Source organism: Liolophura sinensis, chromosome 8 (genome assembly GCF_032854445.1).
Source record: "Liolophura sinensis isolate JHLJ2023 chromosome 8, CUHK_Ljap_v2, whole genome shotgun sequence".
In the NCBI taxonomy this organism is placed as follows: Eukaryota; Metazoa; Mollusca; class Polyplacophora; order Chitonida; family Chitonidae; genus Liolophura; species Liolophura sinensis.
In genome coordinates, this window is record NC_088302.1 from 47,976,054 (window position 1) to 47,998,088 (window position 22,035).

At 37.4% G+C, this 22,035-nt stretch overlaps 1 protein-coding gene across 7 annotated transcripts in view; it reads right to left on the reverse strand.

The window, feature by feature from the left end:
* The window catches only part of LOC135473055 (E3 SUMO-protein ligase PIAS2-like), a 34,670-nt gene extending 12,651 nt beyond the window's left edge, over window positions 1–22,019 (reverse strand). The window contains exons 1-15 of one of the 7 annotated variants that reach the window (XM_064752844.1): window positions 21,996–22,019; window positions 20,414–20,574; window positions 16,594–16,658; window positions 14,416–14,448; window positions 12,700–12,744; window positions 8,458–8,595; window positions 8,084–8,168; window positions 6,823–6,873; window positions 6,112–6,202; window positions 4,446–4,580; window positions 3,995–4,100; window positions 3,619–3,692; window positions 2,849–3,009; window positions 2,491–2,633; window positions 1,162–1,267 (exon numbers count right to left, since the gene is read on the reverse strand). In XM_064752844.1, the coding sequence (XP_064608914.1) occupies window positions 1,162–1,267; window positions 2,491–2,633; window positions 2,849–3,009; window positions 3,619–3,692; window positions 3,995–4,100; window positions 4,446–4,580; window positions 6,112–6,202; window positions 6,823–6,873; window positions 8,084–8,168; window positions 8,458–8,595; window positions 12,700–12,744; window positions 14,416–14,448; window positions 16,594–16,658; window positions 20,414–20,574; window positions 21,996–22,019 (1,418 nt within the window). The other 6 variants (XM_064752843.1, XM_064752846.1, XM_064752845.1 and 3 more) reach the window with 6 other exon arrangements.
* Between the last annotated feature and the right edge of the window lie 16 nt (window positions 22,020–22,035).

Consider the following 22,035-nt stretch of genomic DNA (forward strand, 5'->3'; position numbering starts at 1 on the left):
ACTATCTGATTATGACCTAACTGACAGAAAAATGAACTGTTTTTTGCATTCAGAATCTCTACTGGCCTGAACTGCCAAGTATCTGATAGAAATTAGATATCAAAATCTAAGATGCATAGTGCAGAAACCAAAGTTCTCTGCAAGACTTATATGGGTTGGCAAAGAGAGCTAAATTATTTACTCCAAAAAAACTGTATAACAATTGACCATGCAAATATATGTGAATGAAATGAGTGACCCAATTTGACTTAACATCTTGAATTCAAACATATTGTGACACTATGCCCCAAGGATATTACAGGGAGGAAGCGGGTGTGAATCAGCTCTATTATGGAGGACAGATTTAAATAAGACTTCTCGGATGTTGCCACAAACTTTTTTGAGATGAATTTTTATTCCATTGGTTTGGTAACAAGAATTAAAGGACTCCAAAATGTGCAAGATTCTGTATTGCTAAACTCTATTCAGACACGGCCTAAAAACAATTAACATAAAAGAATATGGGTTGCTGATGAGCTAAGCTAGTTGGCCAAGACCCTACATAACTTACACATATTTTATCTATAAATGAATCTTCATAGCTCACATAAAAATATTTTACAAACCTATGTACATGAATTGCTCAAGACTGTATAAATTATGTACTATGACTATGCTTGATGTTGAAGGTGGCACAGCCCCTGGGGTGACATGTGTCAGGACCGAGGGGGGTCCTCAGGGTTATCACACTCCATCATCGAGCCTTTGCTCAGGTTTAAGGGACCAGGGATAAAGGACGAGGGGTTGTAGAACTGCGCTGCGGCCTGGTTAAGGTGAAACATGTTGTACACATCCTGGTAGTACTGATGAGGGAAGGGAGGTAATCCTGGCACTCCAAATGAAGGGTGGATGTTAGTCTGATACCTTTCATGATTAGATGGCTTTATGGGAGACATGTGCGCTGGTGGTGGCGAGTCCAGGCGACATTTGATGGGTAATGAGGTACGAGTGTAACTGTAAGGGGACTGTGAACGTGAGGATATACTGGGTGCAGGGGTGAGGGGTTGTGATAAGTATGTCGGGGTGAGGGATGGGGCAAGGGCGCTGTTCGAACAAGAGGTAGAGAACGGAGTTATCAATGGGGGAGTGTCTAACTGGACAGTTGCGGAACGACTCACACACCCTTCTCGTGTTAGCTTTGGTGGTGGGGAGGTTTCTATTGGATCATCATCATCATCGCTGGTATCCGACGTCAAATCTATGACTTCCGGTGCTGGCTTCTTGCGATCTGATCAACCAAAAAAGAGCAAACTCTCTGAAAATGATTGTTTACATCTATACTTTGTTTTGCCCTGTCTGCAATGTACAAGACATGGAGTAAAAGCTGTTACATTACTGGTTTCCAAAAATACTGTGCAATGCCCCTGGACCTTGAACACATATACAATGTAATGAACAGATCCAACTTAAAGGATACACGAAAAGGAACTATGAAACAACCATTATGTTTCTATACCAAATGAAGAAAATTATGCCCCGGGATTTTCTTTGAGTGGCATTTAAAAAGTTGTGAAACATGAAGCAGGAGAATACCTTTTTAAGATAGCTTTTTTGTTTACTTCAGACTGCCGTTGCAGCCTCTTATATAAAATTTATAACCTTGAAGAAAAATCAATAAGGTTCTTCGTCATGCTAAGGCTTAAGTTTGGTTAACTTGGGCTAAGCTGTTTTTGATATGTATTTGGCATGTTTACAAGCCTTTCATAAGCCTTTTAACTTAAATGACCTCAATGACCTTCAAGAAAAATGTCAAGGTCGCTGAAAAACAAAAGGGTTCCTCATAAGGACAAAGTATATGTGTGGTAAGAGGGCATAAACCACTCTGGAGAGATGTTTGCAAGAGTTTTGAAAAATTTAACCTAAATGGCCTCGAAGAAAAAGGTTCTTCCTCATGCCTAAGAGTAAGTGTGGTTTGGTCAACTTGGGCTAAACTGATCTAGGGATAGACCGTTTACAAGGATATGGACAGACAGACGGCACCCGCAATGACAATATCCTAGGCCAATAATGGCTGAAGGGTAAAAAAAATAGTATTTGACCAACCATTTCGAACACGTCTATGGGTAATTTGATTCTGAAAACCTTAGAAAGGAGAACTGGGGTGTTCTGGAAAATAGGATGATATTGTAATGGAAAAATGTAACTTTCGGCACTAAATAAAATATTTTATGACCCTCATATCGTCATTTACCATAGTATGTTTTTCAAATAATTACATGAAGGCCTGATCAGTTGCATATTTAGGAAGACACTTTACAAATTTACAGTTTAATGAAAAGTATTGCTGTTACAGGCTGCAGGTTTTGTTTCAGTCCAGTTGGTAGAGCTGCCACAACCGATGACAACTGCTAACACAACACAGAATTATCAATGTATGTCAGATATTATTACAGCAAAGTATCTAATAATATGAAGAAAAAATTGCCTGTTATTATTATTATTTCAACTCACCTTGTGATGGGCCAGACCTTTCCAGCATTGGACTAGTTATAACAAGTGTTTCTTTGTTGGGTTTCATAGGTTTCCATGAACAGTCCTCCATAAACTGGATCTCATTGCAGTCAACGGCTTGCTGGAGGATCTCAACAAATAACCTGTAAAAAAGATCAGTAGATTAACATGCAACCCACAGTAAATTCAAATGGCTGCTTAGCTTAATCTATCACACTCAGCATCAAATCCTGTGCCTCTGTACAGATTCTAAGCTAATTTTGGTTTACTACATATTAATGCTACGAAAAAAGTTAAGACGAAATCTTTACTCTCTACTGAAAAAAAGGTGGCCAATGAATAAGGGCAGGCAACTCACCCATCAACTATGAGCTTGTCAAAAGGAGCAGGTTTATCACAGACAGGACAAGTCCATGTGGGTTTCTTCTCATTCATCATCAGGAAGGTGGAGGCATCAAAACACTGGAGGTGTGAACAGGTGCTTGCTCGACATGGGTTCTGGATCTTCATCTTACCCAGCTAGAAAACAAAGAGTTGAATACCAAGACTAAGGAATACACAGAGAAACTTCTGCTAAGTGGCTTAAGTTTTGATTCGCAAGCTACTGGTGACAACTGATTTTTAGTAAATTCTGCTTTTCTGTATATGTCACATGAGAGGATGTGCCCACGTGACAGTGCAAAACCTGATAATACATTCTCATACAGAAGCGAGATTAACAGTTTGGGGGCCAAATTTTAGGTGTACACGTCCAAATTAAGGACAGATACATGTAAATTTGGTCTGAGCCCTGCCTCTGCTCTACCACACCTTCATAACCTTAATATTGATGACACCAGCACCGGATTTGGCCCTTGCCTTTGTCAAGGACAAGCAACTTTGTTAACAGCTACCTCGCAGGTCTACATTTTTCACTGAACTTGTTATTTATTTATTTATTTGATATGTGTTTTTATGTGGTACTCAACATTTCACTCATACAACAGTGGCCAGCATTATTGTGGGAAGAAACCTGGAAAAATCATTCAGCCTGAGGGGAAACCCACAACCATCCGCAGTATGAGCTAAGTGTTTGTTTACAGAGAACCAGGGTACAAAAAAATTATATCCCATGGAACATGTACTTACTGGGCATGAGAGAGATACACGAAGACTGGTTGTAGCAATTTCACTGTCGGGATCATGGGAAAGTTTTTCTTTGACTGCAAATGAAATCAGAATTATACTATGTAATGAGGATTTGGAATCCATATCCATATTAAATTTTTCCATGAATATGTTCCACTAATGTTAAATACACTTATGACGAAAGCATGAAAATGTCAACACAAGCCATCTTTGACAGCCTTTTCTTATTTTTCCCTTACCCTGTTTAATCATATGATGGATTCATGGAATTGTACAGAAACATATTCCCTATTGACTTATTTAACAAAATTTCATTGAAGCGATTATGATTCATAGGATGTTAACATAGGATATTCAGCAATTTTTCTACACTTACTGAGAGCTCTGGAATGATCAGCATGACGGTTTCCGTTCTGTTTTAATCTTGAAAAGAGGATGTCTGCGGAAAGCTTTTTCACTAAGTAAATCGCTACACAGTAGCCCTATAATTAAACAGATTGCGGTCAGTCAAAGGAACATTACCTTTTGTTAAAATTGTCTGAAGACACTATTCCATATCAAGAAATTAAAATTAAATTTGTATTGATATCCTATACAGTGCCATTATGTTGTACATTAAGAGGAGGCATCTTGTAAAATTTTTACACAGAATGATAAAAACATTTTTGACAAACCAATAACAAAAAAATTAGGTTTAGCTTTTTCCTATCTTAAGACCAAAACATGTAACCAGATTAAAGTCTTTTTTTAAGGTTTTTGGTTGCTTACTTTCATTAAAAAGATTTTCATGTATTATTTGCACAGCTGAGACTATGTTATTAACTGACCCTGCCATATTCTGATGCCCATGAGACATCCACGTGATTAGAGGAGGTTGGGGAGAGACGACATAGATTGGTTATATCAACCGGCCGACCTGGCCTCCGCGGCTCAACGCCAGGTTTGGAGGAGGGGGTAGGGTTCTGAAACACAAAATGAATTTAACTGATGTTTTACCTGTAGTGAAAAATATTCCATTTAGTTTAAACCTGGGAAGAGTAAACAATGTTAGAAGAGGATGTGCACATATGTACTGCACAATGAAAACAGATGTTTGACATATTTGCACAAGCAACTGGAGCATTCATGTAAGTGGCACACCCGTAACTAAGGACATAAAGTCCAGAGAAAACCTTTGTACCTGTACATGCAGTGTAATTCAGCCAATTCAGCTGTCCCCTGCACAGTTGATTATGGCATGGATTCTCAGCTGGTTATGGCATGGGCACCATGCACCTAATAGCATTTTGGGTCGGGGGAGGAGGAGGTGTGTGTGTGTGAGTGAAAATAATCACAGTTGGTTAACCAGAAAAATAATTCAACCTCCTGTGGTTCCTTCAATGAATAAGTTTCCTGTGCCAATTATATTTCCAACAACTGATCTAAATGATCTAAAGTTTCGCCCTAGGACCCAGAAAGTGTGTCCCAGGATTCACTACGTCGGTTGTGGTTGTGGCCGTTACTGACTGACCGCCACGGGAGAGCATCAGGGCATAACCCGACAGTTCAAGAGTGTAATAAACAAGCTCACACTTCACACTATGCTCCTACAACCAACAGCTTATGTTTTCCTCAGTTTAAATTCATAATTTTAGTACCAGCACTTTGCAACAGGCTGAGTGTTTTAATATCATTATTTTGTGATAAATGGGAATTTGGGAGAAAACTAAGAGATTAAGCGTGACTACCCAGTGCCAAGACTGTCAAATTCTGCCCATATTTCGTAAACAGGAATACTTAATTTGCTTAATACTGAAACGAGTCCCCTCAGATGAAATATTAGTTATACACACTGATCTTATTTACATGTAGATACAAGCCACTTACACTTTATTTACATGTAGATACAAGCCACTTACAATCACAGGACTCCAAATTTACATGTGTCTACCTATTGATCATGTAATTTTTGCTGGAGAAAGACAAAACAATAATCTTATCCGTCGCTGGCAACACGTAAATCACGTCTGGGCAATACTATGTACAGGAAATTATAAAACATTTGTTTTTAACGCCAATGGCGGTGTTGTGTGGACTCCTAATGTGATAACTCAAACAAATCCTATCTCTCAATGTGCTGGACTCGCACACAGTGATAGAGAAAAGAGCAAAAAGTAAATTGTGTTAGTTTTCGGAACTCGTTTTCTGTGTTTAATGGGGTTTCCGATATAAAAATGCAGGAAAAGGAACACTTCTGCAATAGGAGGACAGTCCCGGCTGTAAAGAAACAAAATGTGAGCGAAGACTGACATTCTAAATTTGAAATGTTAAAAAAAAAAGTATGCCAGTTACAAGTGCAAATATGAAATATTAATGGTAGCAGAGCAACCTGTGATAAACACTTCATATGCTTTGACTGTATTGTACAGTGCTACATGCATGAAAATATACACCAGATTATTTAACTACAGCGGTCTTACAAAGCATTCAAAAGCAGAGGTTTGGTGAACTTACTGGAAGAGCAGCCATTTTACCATTGACTCTGACACAAATACTGGGTGGGAAGTTGTCATCCTGTTCACAGCTTGTCTCCAACAAACAAAACCTGCCACAAATAAGTCACTCAAATGGAGCCAAATTCAAATGACTTTTACACTCTTTCACTCCTAAAATTGCATGCTTTTCCCGGTGATCCTTCTGACTAATTTTGGCTTGCACATTGTGAATTAGGAAGCCACCAGATTACATACACATGTGTACCCAATTCCTCTAATTTTTGGGACAGATATTAGTAGCGTTGAAAGTACATTATTACATTTCTTCACCAGCCTTCAGGAAAAGCAAAGATATGAGTATGTTGTTCATTTGATGTTCTAATCATGTGAGAACAAAGAAACTCAATATTCCTGCTACAATTACATATATATGACCAGGTGTACGAATAATTATAAGAAATAGTGTATGTCCTTCCTAAATGACAGCGTTTCTTCGATGATTTATGCTTTGTAAGACAAGGTAAGTTTAAAATTTCTCAGCAGTACACAGGAATTAAACTCCTTGACTGTACCAGAATATTCAAAAAACATTAGAATCTTGGAAGACAAAATATATATCAGTCATAAATAACAGTCTGAACCACTTGAGCGTTGTACATTCGAAAACGCATCCCTTGTGAACTTGTTCACTGTAACTGTGGAAATCATCGATTTTAATAAAGTTACTTACCTGAGTTGTACTTGAACTAAGAATTCAAATTTAGCACATGGTCTGAAGTCTCTGCAACAAGACAAAGTTGATCGAGATGCATGTTAACAATTAAATCAAGTACCAAACCCTTGCTCAATGTTTTCACATACTTGTACTGACTGTCCAAAAAAAAAAGGCTACCTCAGTTTTTTCCGCAACTTTCCTTGATATTATTAATTTGGATTTTCCCAGCAGGATATCATCCTACCTTATAATCATCTCTCAAAGCACCTTTCTAAAATCACCAGATCTCCCAGAATCTGGAAAAATGAGCAACTTTGTCATGGACGAAATTTTAAGCCATTTAGGGTAATATAAAACATTTTGTTGAAGTGGTGTCTGAATTATTCGAAAGTTTAATGAAAAAAACTAGATCTAAATACATTAAGAACGTATACAATTAAATGAGCAACACAGAAATATCCTTAAAAACAAACCTACAGTAGTTTCAATACAATTTTTACAATGTGACCCGACCATCTTGGACATGCTACACTGAATGGTACAGATGACACCGTGTGTTCTTTTACGATGACAAAATGGAAGCAACAGAAATAGTGTTTCCAAGACTTGCAAAATTGGCCGATTCTCAATCTAGTCCACAGAATCTTACCCACATTGTTTTAGGCTTCTTCTAAAACATGTCAGATGCAATGTACCAGCATCATGGTCAATTTTAAATATCAGAAGTACACTTTAAATCAAAACCACTTCATCCTTGCTGTGTAGTACAGTGTAAAGATAAGACAATATATACCACAGCATATTATGTTTTACTGCCAGTATTGTATGTATTGTAACTCAGTGTTGTGCATGTCCCTCCGCCCCCAGTTCCCTCAGACCGGCCACATGTCGGCTGAAGGAAGCTGAGATGAGAGGTCAGTCCACAGCGTCGACTGATTTCAGGACCCCTGCACTTTCATCACAGTATACATGTGTGCATAGCTAGGCCTACAGGATCTATAGTGCTCAGTGTCTCCTTCCTGCAGGATCGTTCACTGACAAACAAGCCTCACATTTCACTTTCCACTGAACTGTTCATACTTGGAGCGCAGAAAATCTATGAAAAGTTAGAAAAGCCGTGTTTCCATGACTTTTCAATTTATTTCTTGTTCTAAATTTCAACCCTGAAGTTATAAAGGTTTGATCTTTTTCATGAAAAAGATTCTAACGAAAGGCATGAAAGCTACTATGACACATGTAGGTTATTGATCCATTTAGATAGTTCACGTAAACATACCTTGACATAGCAATATCTTGAGCTTGCTGGGGGGTCAAGTGAAATACAAAGTAATTTTCTTGAAATCTTACAGCACCACGTGGAACTGAAATGATATAAGACACATTTGACAGACTAATTAAAACAGCATATTTCTCTGTGAGCAATTATCTCTGTCGCAGTGAATCAAAAGTTTTATACTAAGTAAACATATTAATACTGAAGTAATCTCCAGTTAAAGAAAAAACTAGGAGCAAACCTTTATCTGGAAGGATGAAAAGTGCTCAGTAATACTGGCTACAAATTTAATAGAATTTGACAATACCACTGAATATAGGTGGACAATTCTTAAAGTTTGCAGTCACCTGGTGTCCACCCACTTTGATTTCACTCACCAAGACTAGAGGGCTTGAGTAGTTCTCCTTTTAAATCATAGAAAGGGAGCACTTTCAGCCGTACATCTGGATGAACGGGCACAGAATTGGGCGTCCTCACTGGGGCCATCATGGGCACATGTTTGCCATACTCTAACCCTGGGATGAACAGACAAGAATACTGAGCATGGTTTGGATACTGTTCACACTGCTGTTATAACAAAGCACAATTTTGCTACAGCAAAATCACATCGAACGAATGAATGAAACACTTCATGAAATATACATATGACTCACAAGAAAGTGTATACATGCAGAAGTCATGCAGGTATCAAGACAACGAGAAAATATGGTACAACCACCACATCTCACATATATACAAACAAAAAGCTGTACTATTTATATTCATATAACACCACTAAATTACTGAATATTCATTTCCAAACACTGTCTGAAACTAGTCTGGGCTGACTGAAAAATGCTTAGTCTGCATACATGTACTTTAATTATTTATTTGATTGGTGTTTTACACCACTCAGAAATAATTCATTTATATCGCGATGTCCAGCACTTGGAAGAAACCTGGCCGAGCCAAGGAGAAAAGACACGTCACTGGATTTGAACTCACAGTTAACTCTCCATGCAGAGAGTCAGATTAGCTTAGAATAACTGCTGTAAGAAAACATATAAAAAAAAAAAAAAACAGATCAAAGAAATGGTAAAAGAGGAATGTGAGAACAGCTGTAATTTTACACCCTTAGTGTCACTAGATTTATTAGAGATTTGATCTGATCTCCATTGTTTGACTTCTGTACTATATATGTCTCAGCAGGTAATTCAGAAGTACATCTAATTCCATGTAAAACTGGACATAAAAACTGTGAGATGTGAGACTGTTAGATGAGCTGAAAAAGTTTCACAGGGTCAAATGCGTCCTGAAGATGCCGGACTCCCAGGTCCTCATAAAGCTATAATATTACCTTTGTGACAGGGCTCAGGAAAATAGCAATAACTTGCATCTCTGTTCATTCTCAGAGTGACAGACTGCAAAACTCCCTAGCCCAAGACTGACTTCACAAGGACTGCCTTGGTACAGAGCAAACCTCCTGAGTTAGTATGTGGTCTTGATGCAACACTCACAGCACTGCATACAAATAAACTCTGGCCAGCTTGAACAGTTCTTGTGAGGTCTGCTCTTGAATTCTGCCACTTCGCAACAAGTCAACCAATCAGCAGACCTCTTTATAACTACCAGAAAATGTGAGCTTGGAGCAAGGAAATGAGGTTGAGGGCAATGAAAGAGGGGTGGGGAGTAGGGGTGCAATGAAAGAGGTGGGGGGAGGGAGGGTGTACTATTGTCACAAATTGTCATGCTGGGTTTTAGACACTCTATAATTATCTTTTTCCACAAGAAATCCTGTGTTCGTTCTTACCAAAAAAAAAAAAAAAAAATGGCTTAGATGAAATTAGGACTAATGCTCTGTTTCAGACACAATCTTGACACATCCTCCCAAACCACATCTACACTATTAAATGTTACATAACAAAATGGTACATGAACAGAAGTAGATTGGCCCAATTTAATTTTATGGCTCTAAAAATTATTTAAAAAAAGTGATGATTATATAACTAGTGAATTTTCACCTCAAGTTTACCTTTTTCCAAGTGACACATTTTGCTTGATTCTGAATGACTCACCCACCTTACAGGGCCACTTAAGAGTTCTTTGTGACATCTGATTAATTTCTTATCAGAAAAACATAGATGTGGGCATCAAGAGTATCATTCTAAGGGCTTCTTAGATAGAATTCTAGAATTCTTCTGAAAGATTTGTTTTGTTTTTCAGACAAAACTTTTGGTGAAATACCAGATTTTAAGCCTAGTTATATTTTGGGTGGGGCACCCTTTACCACTGCGCCAAAAGAACAATGTTAAATTCCTTCCAAAGCTTGAACACGAGTTCAGGTGAACACAACATACACCCCAACAAATGGTTGTGTCCATGTGTGTAGGGTTTTATGAGTGTAGGGGAAGGAGCAAGGGGGCACATGTAATTAACTTTGTCTAACATTTCACATCCAAGCTGGTGTTCCTACAACACATCATAGAGTGTTTGACACAGGGGACTTAGGGGTAGTTTCTTGCTCATTATTACTTCAGATCCCAGCTTTGTTTGATAGGATTAAGGGGAGGAGAGGCAGGCATGCAGGGGGTGGGGAGAAGCAGTTTCCTTTCACACTAACATTTCAGATCCAAGCTGGAGTTCCTTTAACAGATCAAAGTCTAGTGGTGAGACTGGAAGGTGGGGGTAGTTTCCTTTCTTACCATAATTTCAGATTCAAGCTGGAGTCCCAACAACAGCGAAGCGGTGGGTGATGTGGAGAGCGAGGTAAAGGGGTGGCTGTAGAAGTAGTTTTGCACCAAAATTTTCAAATCGACTTTATACATCATGATAATTTGTTTGAAGAGAGTACAGAGGAAGGGGGTTGGGACGGGAAGGGGGGGGGGGATAGAGGTTAGGGAGGGGCAGATGGAGAGATAAAGGGGAAGATAGGGGTAGTTTCCTGGCACACTAACATTTCAGATACATGCTGAAGTCCCTACACCCCATGATATTGTGTTTCATAGGGTTGGGGTGGGGTGATGGGTCTAAGCTTCTGTCTAGATGCACACGTAAATTTCAATGCCAATTTCACACCTGCACAACCTGTTTGATCTTAATAACATCAAATTCCTAAACTGGACAATGTCATGTACACATATTACACTGAACCAGTAGAAATCCACACTCTCTTCTTACCCTTGTTAATTGTTTCGCGGATGTTTCATATACTGCAAACCGCATTAGAGATTTATGCTGTGTGACAGGAGGCGTACTACACCTGGACACAAAATGGACCCCAGTAATATTATAGTTCTCAACAACAGCCTACAAAGCTTGGACCTGATTTGTCAAAAGCACAAGATGCAATGTGTGTTCGAGAACCGACAAATGTACTAACCACAGTCTCAGTCATCCAATGCACTAGTGAGGCCTATGATATTTAATTATATGTGTTTAAACTGGAGTTTCTCCCAAATATTAAAGATTAGTTGATTCCCACGTGCAAGATGGTGGTGAGGGAGGAGGAAACCAGATAGAATCTGAGAAAACTACTGCACTTCACCAATACACCACCACCAGATTATCTCCCTTGCTCCACGCGAGATCAATACAACAAGCAAATGCAGTAAATATCCTTCCAATCCACTATGTCCAAATTCAAAGAAGGCCACAAATTATCTTTTCACAATGATTAAAGCTCAACAGTAAACACAGAGATAAATCAGCAGGAGTTCAACTGAAGCTCAAGGGCCCACTTGCAAAAAGCTTACGGTTACCATGACTACCATTGCAAGACATCTCTACACTGTGTGTCTCCATGGAACTTGTGGGGCCTTAGTGACAAGTTATGTCATGTCGGAACTGCTTCGCCGATTGCTGGAACCAACGGACAACTTTCACACCATATTTGAAAGGCCTGATGGTGTCACTGGCCAGCTAATACACAAGGCTTTTTTGTGATACTCAAGTACTGATGTGGTAAACTATCAATGAGAGAAAGTGGTTCAAGGAACTCTGTATCAAAACCATTTGAGACCCTGCTACTGCCAAGCATCAGTGTCATAAATTTTTCATGCCAAACATTCTTTTTCCAGATTTTCATAGTGGTACTTAAAACAGTATGATGAGAAGGTAAACAGTGATACACTGTTAAAATGTAGACATTGATAAACGAACAATTTCTGATGACATAATACCTACACTTAGCTCAGGCGATTAATAAATAAGCTGCATCCCCACTCAAATTCAAAACCGTTTTCATTTATTTGATTGGTGTTTTACACCGTACTCAAAAATATTTCACTTACATAATGGCAGCCAGCATTATGGTGGATGGTGGGAGGAAGCCCACAACCACAAAATCACTTTTCAAACAATTTACACACCAAATCTTCACCCCAAAATATGTGCTCAGAATTGTCATTTTGCGAGCAAGTGTCCATGTAAGTAAAAACCAAGGAAACCCGATCATTTCCTGGCTGTATTCTCACAGCCTATGACCTATGAGGATTTACATAGACTGTGTTCGAGATTACAGATGAGAATGTTCCCACACAAAGTTGTATGTGATCTGAATTAGATACTGCTGTTAGACATTAAGAGAACAGCTGTTAATACAAACAGTTAATAAAAACATCACCACTAATAATGGTACATACCGCTAATATCATCAACTGACTTAGTAATATCTTGGTTCACAAATCCTGAAAAATCACAAATTCAGTGATTTACTAAATTTTTTTTTATCAGCATGATAACTGAAGTTTTGTTACAAAAATACACTTTTTTTGCATTATTCCTCATTACTTGAGATTGATTACAAAGTAGTTTACCCTCCACTTCTGACCATATAATGACACACACATACACATGCATGCCTTTTAAAACAAAACATGGCAGGCTGAATCTGAGGAACATGCTTAATCTAACCCAACAGCTGTTAACAGAAGCAACACACAGCAGACTCGAGTACCAAATCCACTCAAAGTGATCTATCACAATATGGCAGTACTTATATGGGGTACTTGTCTTTTTGAGGAAGTCATGTTGTGACAAGATTGTGTAATAGATATAATTTAATTTCACTGAGTGTATATCATGTATGCAACAAACGTTAATACTGAGAGGGGAAAAAAAGGACTTTAATCAATTACATGCAGCAATGTCAATTATGTGAAAGTTGTAAGCGGAGTGGATGTTTATAGTATGTATATATGTATGTATGTATGAGGCGTGTGTACATATATTGTCACCTGAAGTACTGTGTATCATGCCGAAGACACCAGACAAGACACCTAACCAACCAGTCCAGTTTCCTTGCTCTAGCCTCTCAGTGCAGAGTGCCAAGCGATGCAGCAGTAAGTATCATTGATAAAGTCGTTGTTTATGGCCTGACCTGGGTTTAATCTCAAGGTCTGGCTTCGAGGTGGATGCTTTAACTATTAGGCCACCGAAGCGATTTTTAGTGCCTAAACAATGAGTACAGTTTTTAAAGCAATGATACAAATTTATTTGGTTGGTGTCTATATTTTTATGATTATTTATCTTTTTTTCACATTTTTTTTTCCAGCCAAATTTCTAACTAAATTTCTTCTCTCTGCACACCACACAAGTTTTGGTTTCACTTCAGTACAGTCACATGTATATGAGCACATAAATACTGCAAGGCTTTTACATTTGAGGTTATCCTCCTAGTGCTTGTATGTTAATGTACAATTACCTGGATTTTTCACTTTCTTCAAATTCCATTTTAAATTCTGAAGTATACATTTTTTCTTCTCTTTCTTACTGGTGTCTAGTTTCATGAAAATTGTAGAAAGAGTTACATACACAACCTCTTTCTCTCTTTTTATCTTAAAAGGGTATTAAAAGAATTCTGGTAGTATCCTTGTCAGGTTTGCGTCAAATAAATTACATTTGCAGGTAATAACACTACATGACATCAATAAAGCAAAGGGAGTAACAGGACACAAGTATCTTATGAATGAAAACAAGCAACACATCATTAAACGAACAATGATAATGTTCTTTGCCTTGTTTCACAAAGCAATTCAGAGAAAATGACCTTTTATACTGTAAGCATGTGCCAACATCTACCTTATCAACACACATGAACCTTATCAATCAAGTCAAGATGGCTTTGCACATAAACTGATCGATCACATCAGCCAATAATTAGAATACTTTATATTTGTTGATGTTACATTTTTGAATGACAAGTTAATCTTTTAAGTGAGCAAGCTCGGATGTAAATATGTTTGGTTGGCATGGCTATTACAGTCGAGGCGATTGATCAATTGCCTTGTGAAACAGAGCTCTCAGGTGCAACACTAAAGGGAATGTGGTCATGGGGTTACCACTTGGTAACAACTCACCTCGGGGGTCATGTGGGGGCAGGGCATTATTGTCTGGAAACAAAGATGAGAAAAAAAAAAAGACGTCTTAATTGGAGCACATGCAAAAAATAATGGCAAAAAAGAATGCCTAATAAAAAAGCGTTGATTGAAGTGGTTACACCACGAAAATAAAAAAGTTACAACCAAACATGCATTTTAGTTACCTAATTAAATTAAATTTAATTGGTGTTTCTTACATATACAATCTCTACCACCAATCTCTGCAAAGGCAACAGAAACTCAAAGCTAAGCAGTTAAGTAATGGCCAATAAAAGCCAGCTAGGATAATAAATTAAGAACAGAATAAATGTAGTCGAATTTTACTTGTACTCTTATGAAAATATGTTCATCATGCTCAGTTAAAACAATGAAAAGTTAACACATCAACAGAAAATTCAACATGTGAACGTTAATATCCTGAGATATTTTGAATTAATGAAACAAAAACCTGTGAGAATGAAATGTGCAGAAACGTGGGGTAAGGGAAAAACTGGTAACATTAACAGTGGATCTGAAAGCTTGGGCCATCATTGGGTTTATACATTCATAAAACACACTTCCATAATTAGGTAATTGAAATGAATTACATTTAAGACGAATGCAAGTGCGAGTGTGGGTTTTCCTCTCTCCAAATTCATTTGAAAAAACACTCTAAATCAATATTAGGAAACATCTTAATGAACAAATCTGTTAATGGTCCTCTTTCATCATTTATTTATTTGGTTGTTTGCCATACTCAGAAATTTTCTCATACATCTTACTACTTGATGAAAATATGCAGAGACTAATTACACTGTATGATATGCAATGCCATTAGTGTGTTTGTGAGCCTTAAGATAGAACATTTATTTGGTGACGGCCAATATTTGTTTTAACAATTAGTGAAATGTTACTGACAAAAAGGGAGCAAACTTTTACCTCTTGTCTTCTGAGGTGAACTTTGCTCACTGTCAGAACATACTGCTGAAATCCCCACAGTTTTGCTTGTCAGAGTTCTAAACCGGATACACTTGGTCTATCCCATGCATGGTGGATATAAATACCTTGTTTTGCTGGCAATGTGCCAAGTATTGCAACTATTTAGTTGTATCCTGTACAAACACTAGTAGCAAGTTAAAAATTCCATATGAGATCTGATACATTTGTAAACAATGCAGGCAGCAGGGGAAAATTTTCCAGATCTGCACTCCAAATATTTCAAGAACAGGGCAGCTCAATACTCAGAATTCTGAAACTTTCATAAAGAACACTGTAGTCCTCAGAACTTAGTACCATAACCACATACTAGTAAAACGTGTCTTAATTAAGGAGTTTTGAATTTATATTTCATTTGATAATGATAACTGACATGTCTAATCAAAACTAGTGTTCTAACTGGTGTCTAAGTACACGGCTTTCTTTGAGACTGGGAGCATTGATAAACATGCAAATTCTATTCACAATTTTACAAATATCTTTAAGTCTTAAACTATTGTAGCATTCTTTAAAAGATGGCCCAACACTAATGTGTAACAATGCAGAAAACTGCTAAAAGGAAGCACCTAACAACTGTTCAAATTATCAGGCTACAATGATAAAACTTGAAAAGATGATATCATTTCCCAATTTATGTATTGCAGACCCCTGATAAAGATCTAAGGCATGTTTTGTTTTAATATGCTTGTCAATGTCTGCGTATGTATGTATGCTTGGGATTTTACATCATACTTAACAATTTTTCAATTACGTGACGGCAATGAGTTATTAGGAGTGTGTACATATAGCGTCTTCTTGTGGCAGGGCAAATCCATGCTGCCAAAGTGATGCAGTATCATGCAGATAACACCCCAACCAGTCACAATATGCTGACACTGGGCTAACCAGTTCTGATTCCCTGCTCTAGCCTCCCAGTGCTGCGCGCAAAGTGAGTCAAACACAAGTACCACTTTTAAAATCCCTGGTATGACCTGGCCTGAGTTTGATCCCAGGTTTCCTGATTTTGAGGCAGACGCTCTAACCAATACCTCAATGAAAAGGTCAAATATGCTAGTAAGGCATGCTGTAACTAGGTACATGGAAATCTAAGCTGTAATGTAGTTACTAGTGTCATTCCATATATCAGATACCTATCACCCACATGCACTTTTTATATGGAAAAATCAAAGTCAAGTCACTTACGTGGTGACTGTTGTTGACTGGAAATATCCACAGGACCTCCAGGTTTCCCTGCTGGGAATCTCCTCCTGGCAGAAAGAAACAACTGGTCGTTTATTTTCCTGAAAAGCAAGTTAACAAGGAACTGGTGTGATTGGGTTAAAGAAAGCACACGCAAAGCCAAAATGAATTAGTTAAAGCTGCATTAGAACAATTAATTTTTTTAACTGTCATTAGCAAGTACATGTATGTGCATACCTCTAAAACCCTTTCCTTCCAACGAGCACAAAAAAAAAGACCACAACCAAATTACCTGCTATAGCAATGTAGGTAATGGGAATCTTTCCTGCCCAAAGTAACTCAGGCCTAAGCCCTGTAGTATATTGTTCATTCCTACCTGTGCTAGTGCGATTAGTGGGCAAACTGGGAACTACAACATAGTATCGTAATTCCTCAACCTTTTCGAATGTGAAAGAGAAACTTTCAGTAAAATTTATGCACATTTTTGATTTGTTTCTGGATACAAAACTACAATGATTGGATTGGCCAGTTTCAGGGCTTCACAAACAGTATAATTTTGTAAGTTTACACAGAATAATCCAATCAGAATTGGCTTGAATAAACGCCTTGCAAACATGCAAAAAAATTGAAGAACTACAGTGCTCATTCACTGCAAGAGCGCAATGGTCAAGTCTTGAAAACGAGTCGCCACTGTGCAGGAAAACAAAATCTTGGTTACACGAACAATGCCATTAAGTTCTTAAAATTCCATAGTTAAAATATGGTTAGAAAATATGGAACTATGGTGAAGTTACACAACCATATTACTTTAAGAAGTGCTACATATACATGTTCCTTGTGTAGCTATCTTACAGTGCAATAGTGGTAAAATTATGAATAAGTCTTACAAGTAAACCCAAAACCATTTTAATGTTCAAGCATATATAAATAGCAAATACAAAGGCTAACTATATTTTGCTTGCTTTATGTTAATTTATATGTATTACAAGAATTATTTCAAATTATATCACAATAGTTTAATATCTTCTTACAAAACACTATGGTCTTGATACTCTAACATGCCTAACTAAAGCATTATACCAAAGACACACGCACGATATCCCACCTGTCCCTAGTACGTGGCCAACTGGTTGGCGCTTCCCTAAGGTGCTGGGTATGAAGGACAGAGATTTGGTACCATTTATGTTTCCTTCACAAGACCAGCGCTTGAAAATTCAATGTTATTTAGGAGGCGTTGGATAGACATCTATATCATTCACTGTTCAGTGTGTGAACTCGGCTTTTGCAACTACCTGCGTAAAAATGATGCCTATTCCATAAAGCATTTTCAAAATTTTAAACTTCTCCACAATGCTTAGTTTATGGTAAAAGAAGCTGGCATTATGACAGAAATGTAAACCCCTAACAAGAATTCAGAAAGGGTAGGGTGCGAAGGTTAATTCCTCAAATCTTTTTACATTGTGATAGACAAAAATGGGGCAGGGTGCATGTTTTAGGAGCAGGATGTAGCACCCTTCTAAAAAAAGCCTAGCTAAGAGTATGCATATTATATGTATTAAAATAGCATTCATGAAATGGTAAAAAATTTAATTTAGGGCCCAAAAAGGAAGCTATAAAATCATATTTCAAATTTTGACTTAAATGATACAAGAAACATTTGGTTTTTATTTCTTAAAACAGAGTATATGATATGGCCTAACATATAAAAGTACAAAAAGCTTCTCAGCTTTCTTCCTGGGGCATAAAAATGGTTTAGAACTATGGTTTTTCGAGCGGTAAGTCCAGAAATTGAGTATGCTGCTGTTGTGACGTCAATGGTGATACCTGTCACAACAACTATGAGCCCAAATTGAGGAAAGTAACTGGAGCTTCGATCGCAGCATGTTCAAGTCATTTCCGCATATTTACAGAAAATATGCATAAAATAGAGGGGTTATTAAGAAATTACTTATGCCACCAAAATAGTTCAATCAAAGAATTTACGTTGTTAACCTCGTTTAGTTTATGTGGGCAGCTGGAAATGCAAGTTACCTGGCACCAAAACAGGGGGTATTTGATTGGGGGGAAAATGGGTATTTTCCCATACATGTAAGCTCTACATGCAGACAAGTATGGCATTAAATTTAGTTCTTACCAGGAAAGAACTTTTTTAAAGTACTCAGCAGAGAGTCTATTAACTTAAGACCTAAACAATAAGAAATTGTTTTATTTATGTTTATTTCATATACCTTTTTGATTTATTTTACTTTTTTTGATTTCCACTACATCAAATACAAATAGCACCGGAGACATGAGTGTTATTTGTCCAGGAATTTTGACAGATAGTAATGGGCAAGGCATTTGAAACAAAACAAGGTCCTGTGACTGACTTAAGTCAATCAATTAAGTTACTTGTAAAATTCATACCATTAGAATCCAGTGTTTTTGATTCTAATGTTACAAAGTTACAAAAAAAAAAAAAAGAAATTCATTTTCTTGAATAGTTTTTAATAGAAAACTTTGTATAATGATTTTCATATCCTATAAAATTCTATGAGTCCACATGCTGTCGTTGCTTTGACAGTTCCCTTTGTCCACTTCGTAAAAAAAAAAGATTGAATAGACTTATTTTGTACGGCTAGTCTTTCGTTAGTGGGCTGACGCATCCTCTCTAGCTGACCCAAACTTGGCATGCTGTTGGCAATAGTGTAACATTCAAGTTTAATTGTTGTGCAAACTTGTCGATTCACAGTTGTGCATTATATATGCGCGGTTGGCTGAATGCTACAATCTAGGAAACCTCCTTTCAGGGTAAAACTCATGAGGCTAACAAAGTTTATAGAGGCAGGATGCACTGCATTGTGGCTTCACAGGCATGACAGACCTCCTGATAGGCATTCTACTTCACTTGGACAGGTAGCTGGTTAACCCTATCCACCAAAATCTTTCTTGTATGCATTGGCAATGAATAGAGTGGATCTACATTTGAGGCAAGAAGGTCAAATAAAAATTTGCCATGTTGTTGATTACATTGCTTTATTTACTTGCCACAGTATTTTAGTCTGTCACTAATGGGTTGGGGGCTATACTTAACAAGCCCTGAGGGGCTCATTTCAGAAAATCCACAAATCATCAATTTCACATAGTGCATTTTACTACCTTGGTGAGATATGTATATGCAGTACTGGTTGTCATGGAAGTTGTGCACTTTGTGAAAGGGACTCATGGTTCTATGTTTAATCTCAAAACCCTAATCATGCATGAGCAATGACTATAATGAGCATCATGAAAAAAAAAAATCTCTGACTTAAATTTAAATTTTGGCAGGTTTATGTTAGTCTGAATCAGGACTTAACTTATTATTCCTCCAAGAATTATGAACACTGATTTCTTGCACAATGTACTTCCACCACTTTTTTTACTCAACAAACATAATCATATTTTGAATTCACTACGTTGTTTTACCTAGCCTCTATATGTACAGGTCAGGATTAAAAATTAACACTAAATTGTCACTGGCTAATTATGACCAGTATTCCTTCAGATTTACTGGTGATTCTTGATATTAACTGCTCCTTCAGTTAAAGGAAAACATTATCAAATTGTTGTACAATTTAGTTTTATCTAAATGTATAGCATTTCGTAGAGTCTATAGATTTATGTAACTGTTCTTTTATAAACATGTACATATAGGTGTGGTCATTGGTGACTAAATTAAATACTGATGAATCACAGGATGGTTGGACCAGTGCTTGTTATTAAGCTTTAAAAGACCTGACCAAATACCACTGGCCTCACACCAGTGGGCCAACCAACCTCAAGGCAAAGTCCTGTTAATACTTACTTGTACAAATCCCGGATTTTGATTTGAACTGGCATGGAACATCCTTTCTGGACTAGACTGAGGGCTCGTGACAAAAGTTCCTGTTTGCGTCCCGTTTTGTTTCGTCCAGCGAAGCCCAGTAAAACCTGAAGCTCCGACACACGAAAACTCATCACCATGTGCTGTATGAGATAAAGTGAGATAACCATTCAGTGTTCTATTCATGTATGTATGTGCCTGTATGATCTTTAACTCTTGTTGTACACTTCAGAAAAACACTTGCCAAGAAATCAAATGGGCAAAAATAAAAAAGAAATCAATTCATGATTTAATCTTTGGCTTTTAGATAATGTTATCTTGAATTCTGATATACATTTTCCTCTTTAAGAAGTGTCAATGTTACAGTTTTGCCAGGTTGAAATCACTGTAACTCTGGGCCATGTCAATGCAACCTACTTCTTGTCTGTTGTCTTTGAAAAAAAAAAAAACAAAAAAAAAATCAAAACAAAAATAAAGAATGACTACAGAAGTTCTGTGCTGAAATTTTAGTATGTAGGATGGCATGTCACTTTGCACATCATAGGTACGGATTACAGTTGTTCCTCTTCATTATCATTTATTTTGACTCTTACGTGCCAATGCATACCAACAAAAACATTCATTGTATACAATAAATAGGGTTACTGCTTGAACACACTTTTTTTTTTGCTTTGTCAAAAAAGTGAAGTTGGATTTCAGCTCAGGGCCTTGTAGGTCATCTGCCAATAGACAGTGTTTTCAGAATGACCCCCTCCCCCTCCACCCCGTTCATTTTTTCAAGCAGGCCATCCCTAGGTGTGATGAACGAACGAATGAATGATAATGGCATAGCATGATGATTGCAGCTATACTGTGGAAATCAATCTGAAGAAAGGTTACTGTAACATTAATAACCATCGCCAGCATCACCCAGAAACACACTCGGATAAACATTTCAGTGAGATAGAATGTTCTATTTCTACGATACTCATAATATGATGATTTGTTACAAAAAAAAACAAAAAAACAACATAAAATAAATAAATAAATAAAAATAAATGAACGAGAGAGATAATCGGATAATTTTTTCATGCAGTGTAATTTGCAGACAGGCAAAACATATGAGACTGTGTTCAGCCATATTTACTTTTTCTCATTCAGGAAGTTTTCGTTTCATAAACAGGTCCATCTTCCGGCCTTCTTCGCCCATTTCCCCCAAACCGTGAGAGAAGAGGTGTGCGAACTCCACAGTTATCAGTGAAACTACCCCTGAACATTATTCAGTTTCAACAACTGATAGTAATTAACAATTATTATGATACAAGCAGGGCTTCTACTTCATTCCTCGAGCGCTGTTTTCATTTTCACGCAGGGTAAAGTCAACACGAACAGTTCGGCAGTATGGAAATTTTTTCTGTACACACGCTCGATAAAAGAACCTATTTCTGTTGAAGAATCTGGCAGCTAATGAAAACATTAGACCTGTCTATTAGCTGGGACATATATCCTCTCTCGCGTCTGTCCATTTTGGCGTAACTGTAAGTGGAACATGATAAATAAGCTTAAAAATCTTCCTAATACAAACCTTCAATTCGGCACTGTCCGCCATTTCCTTTCTTACTGCG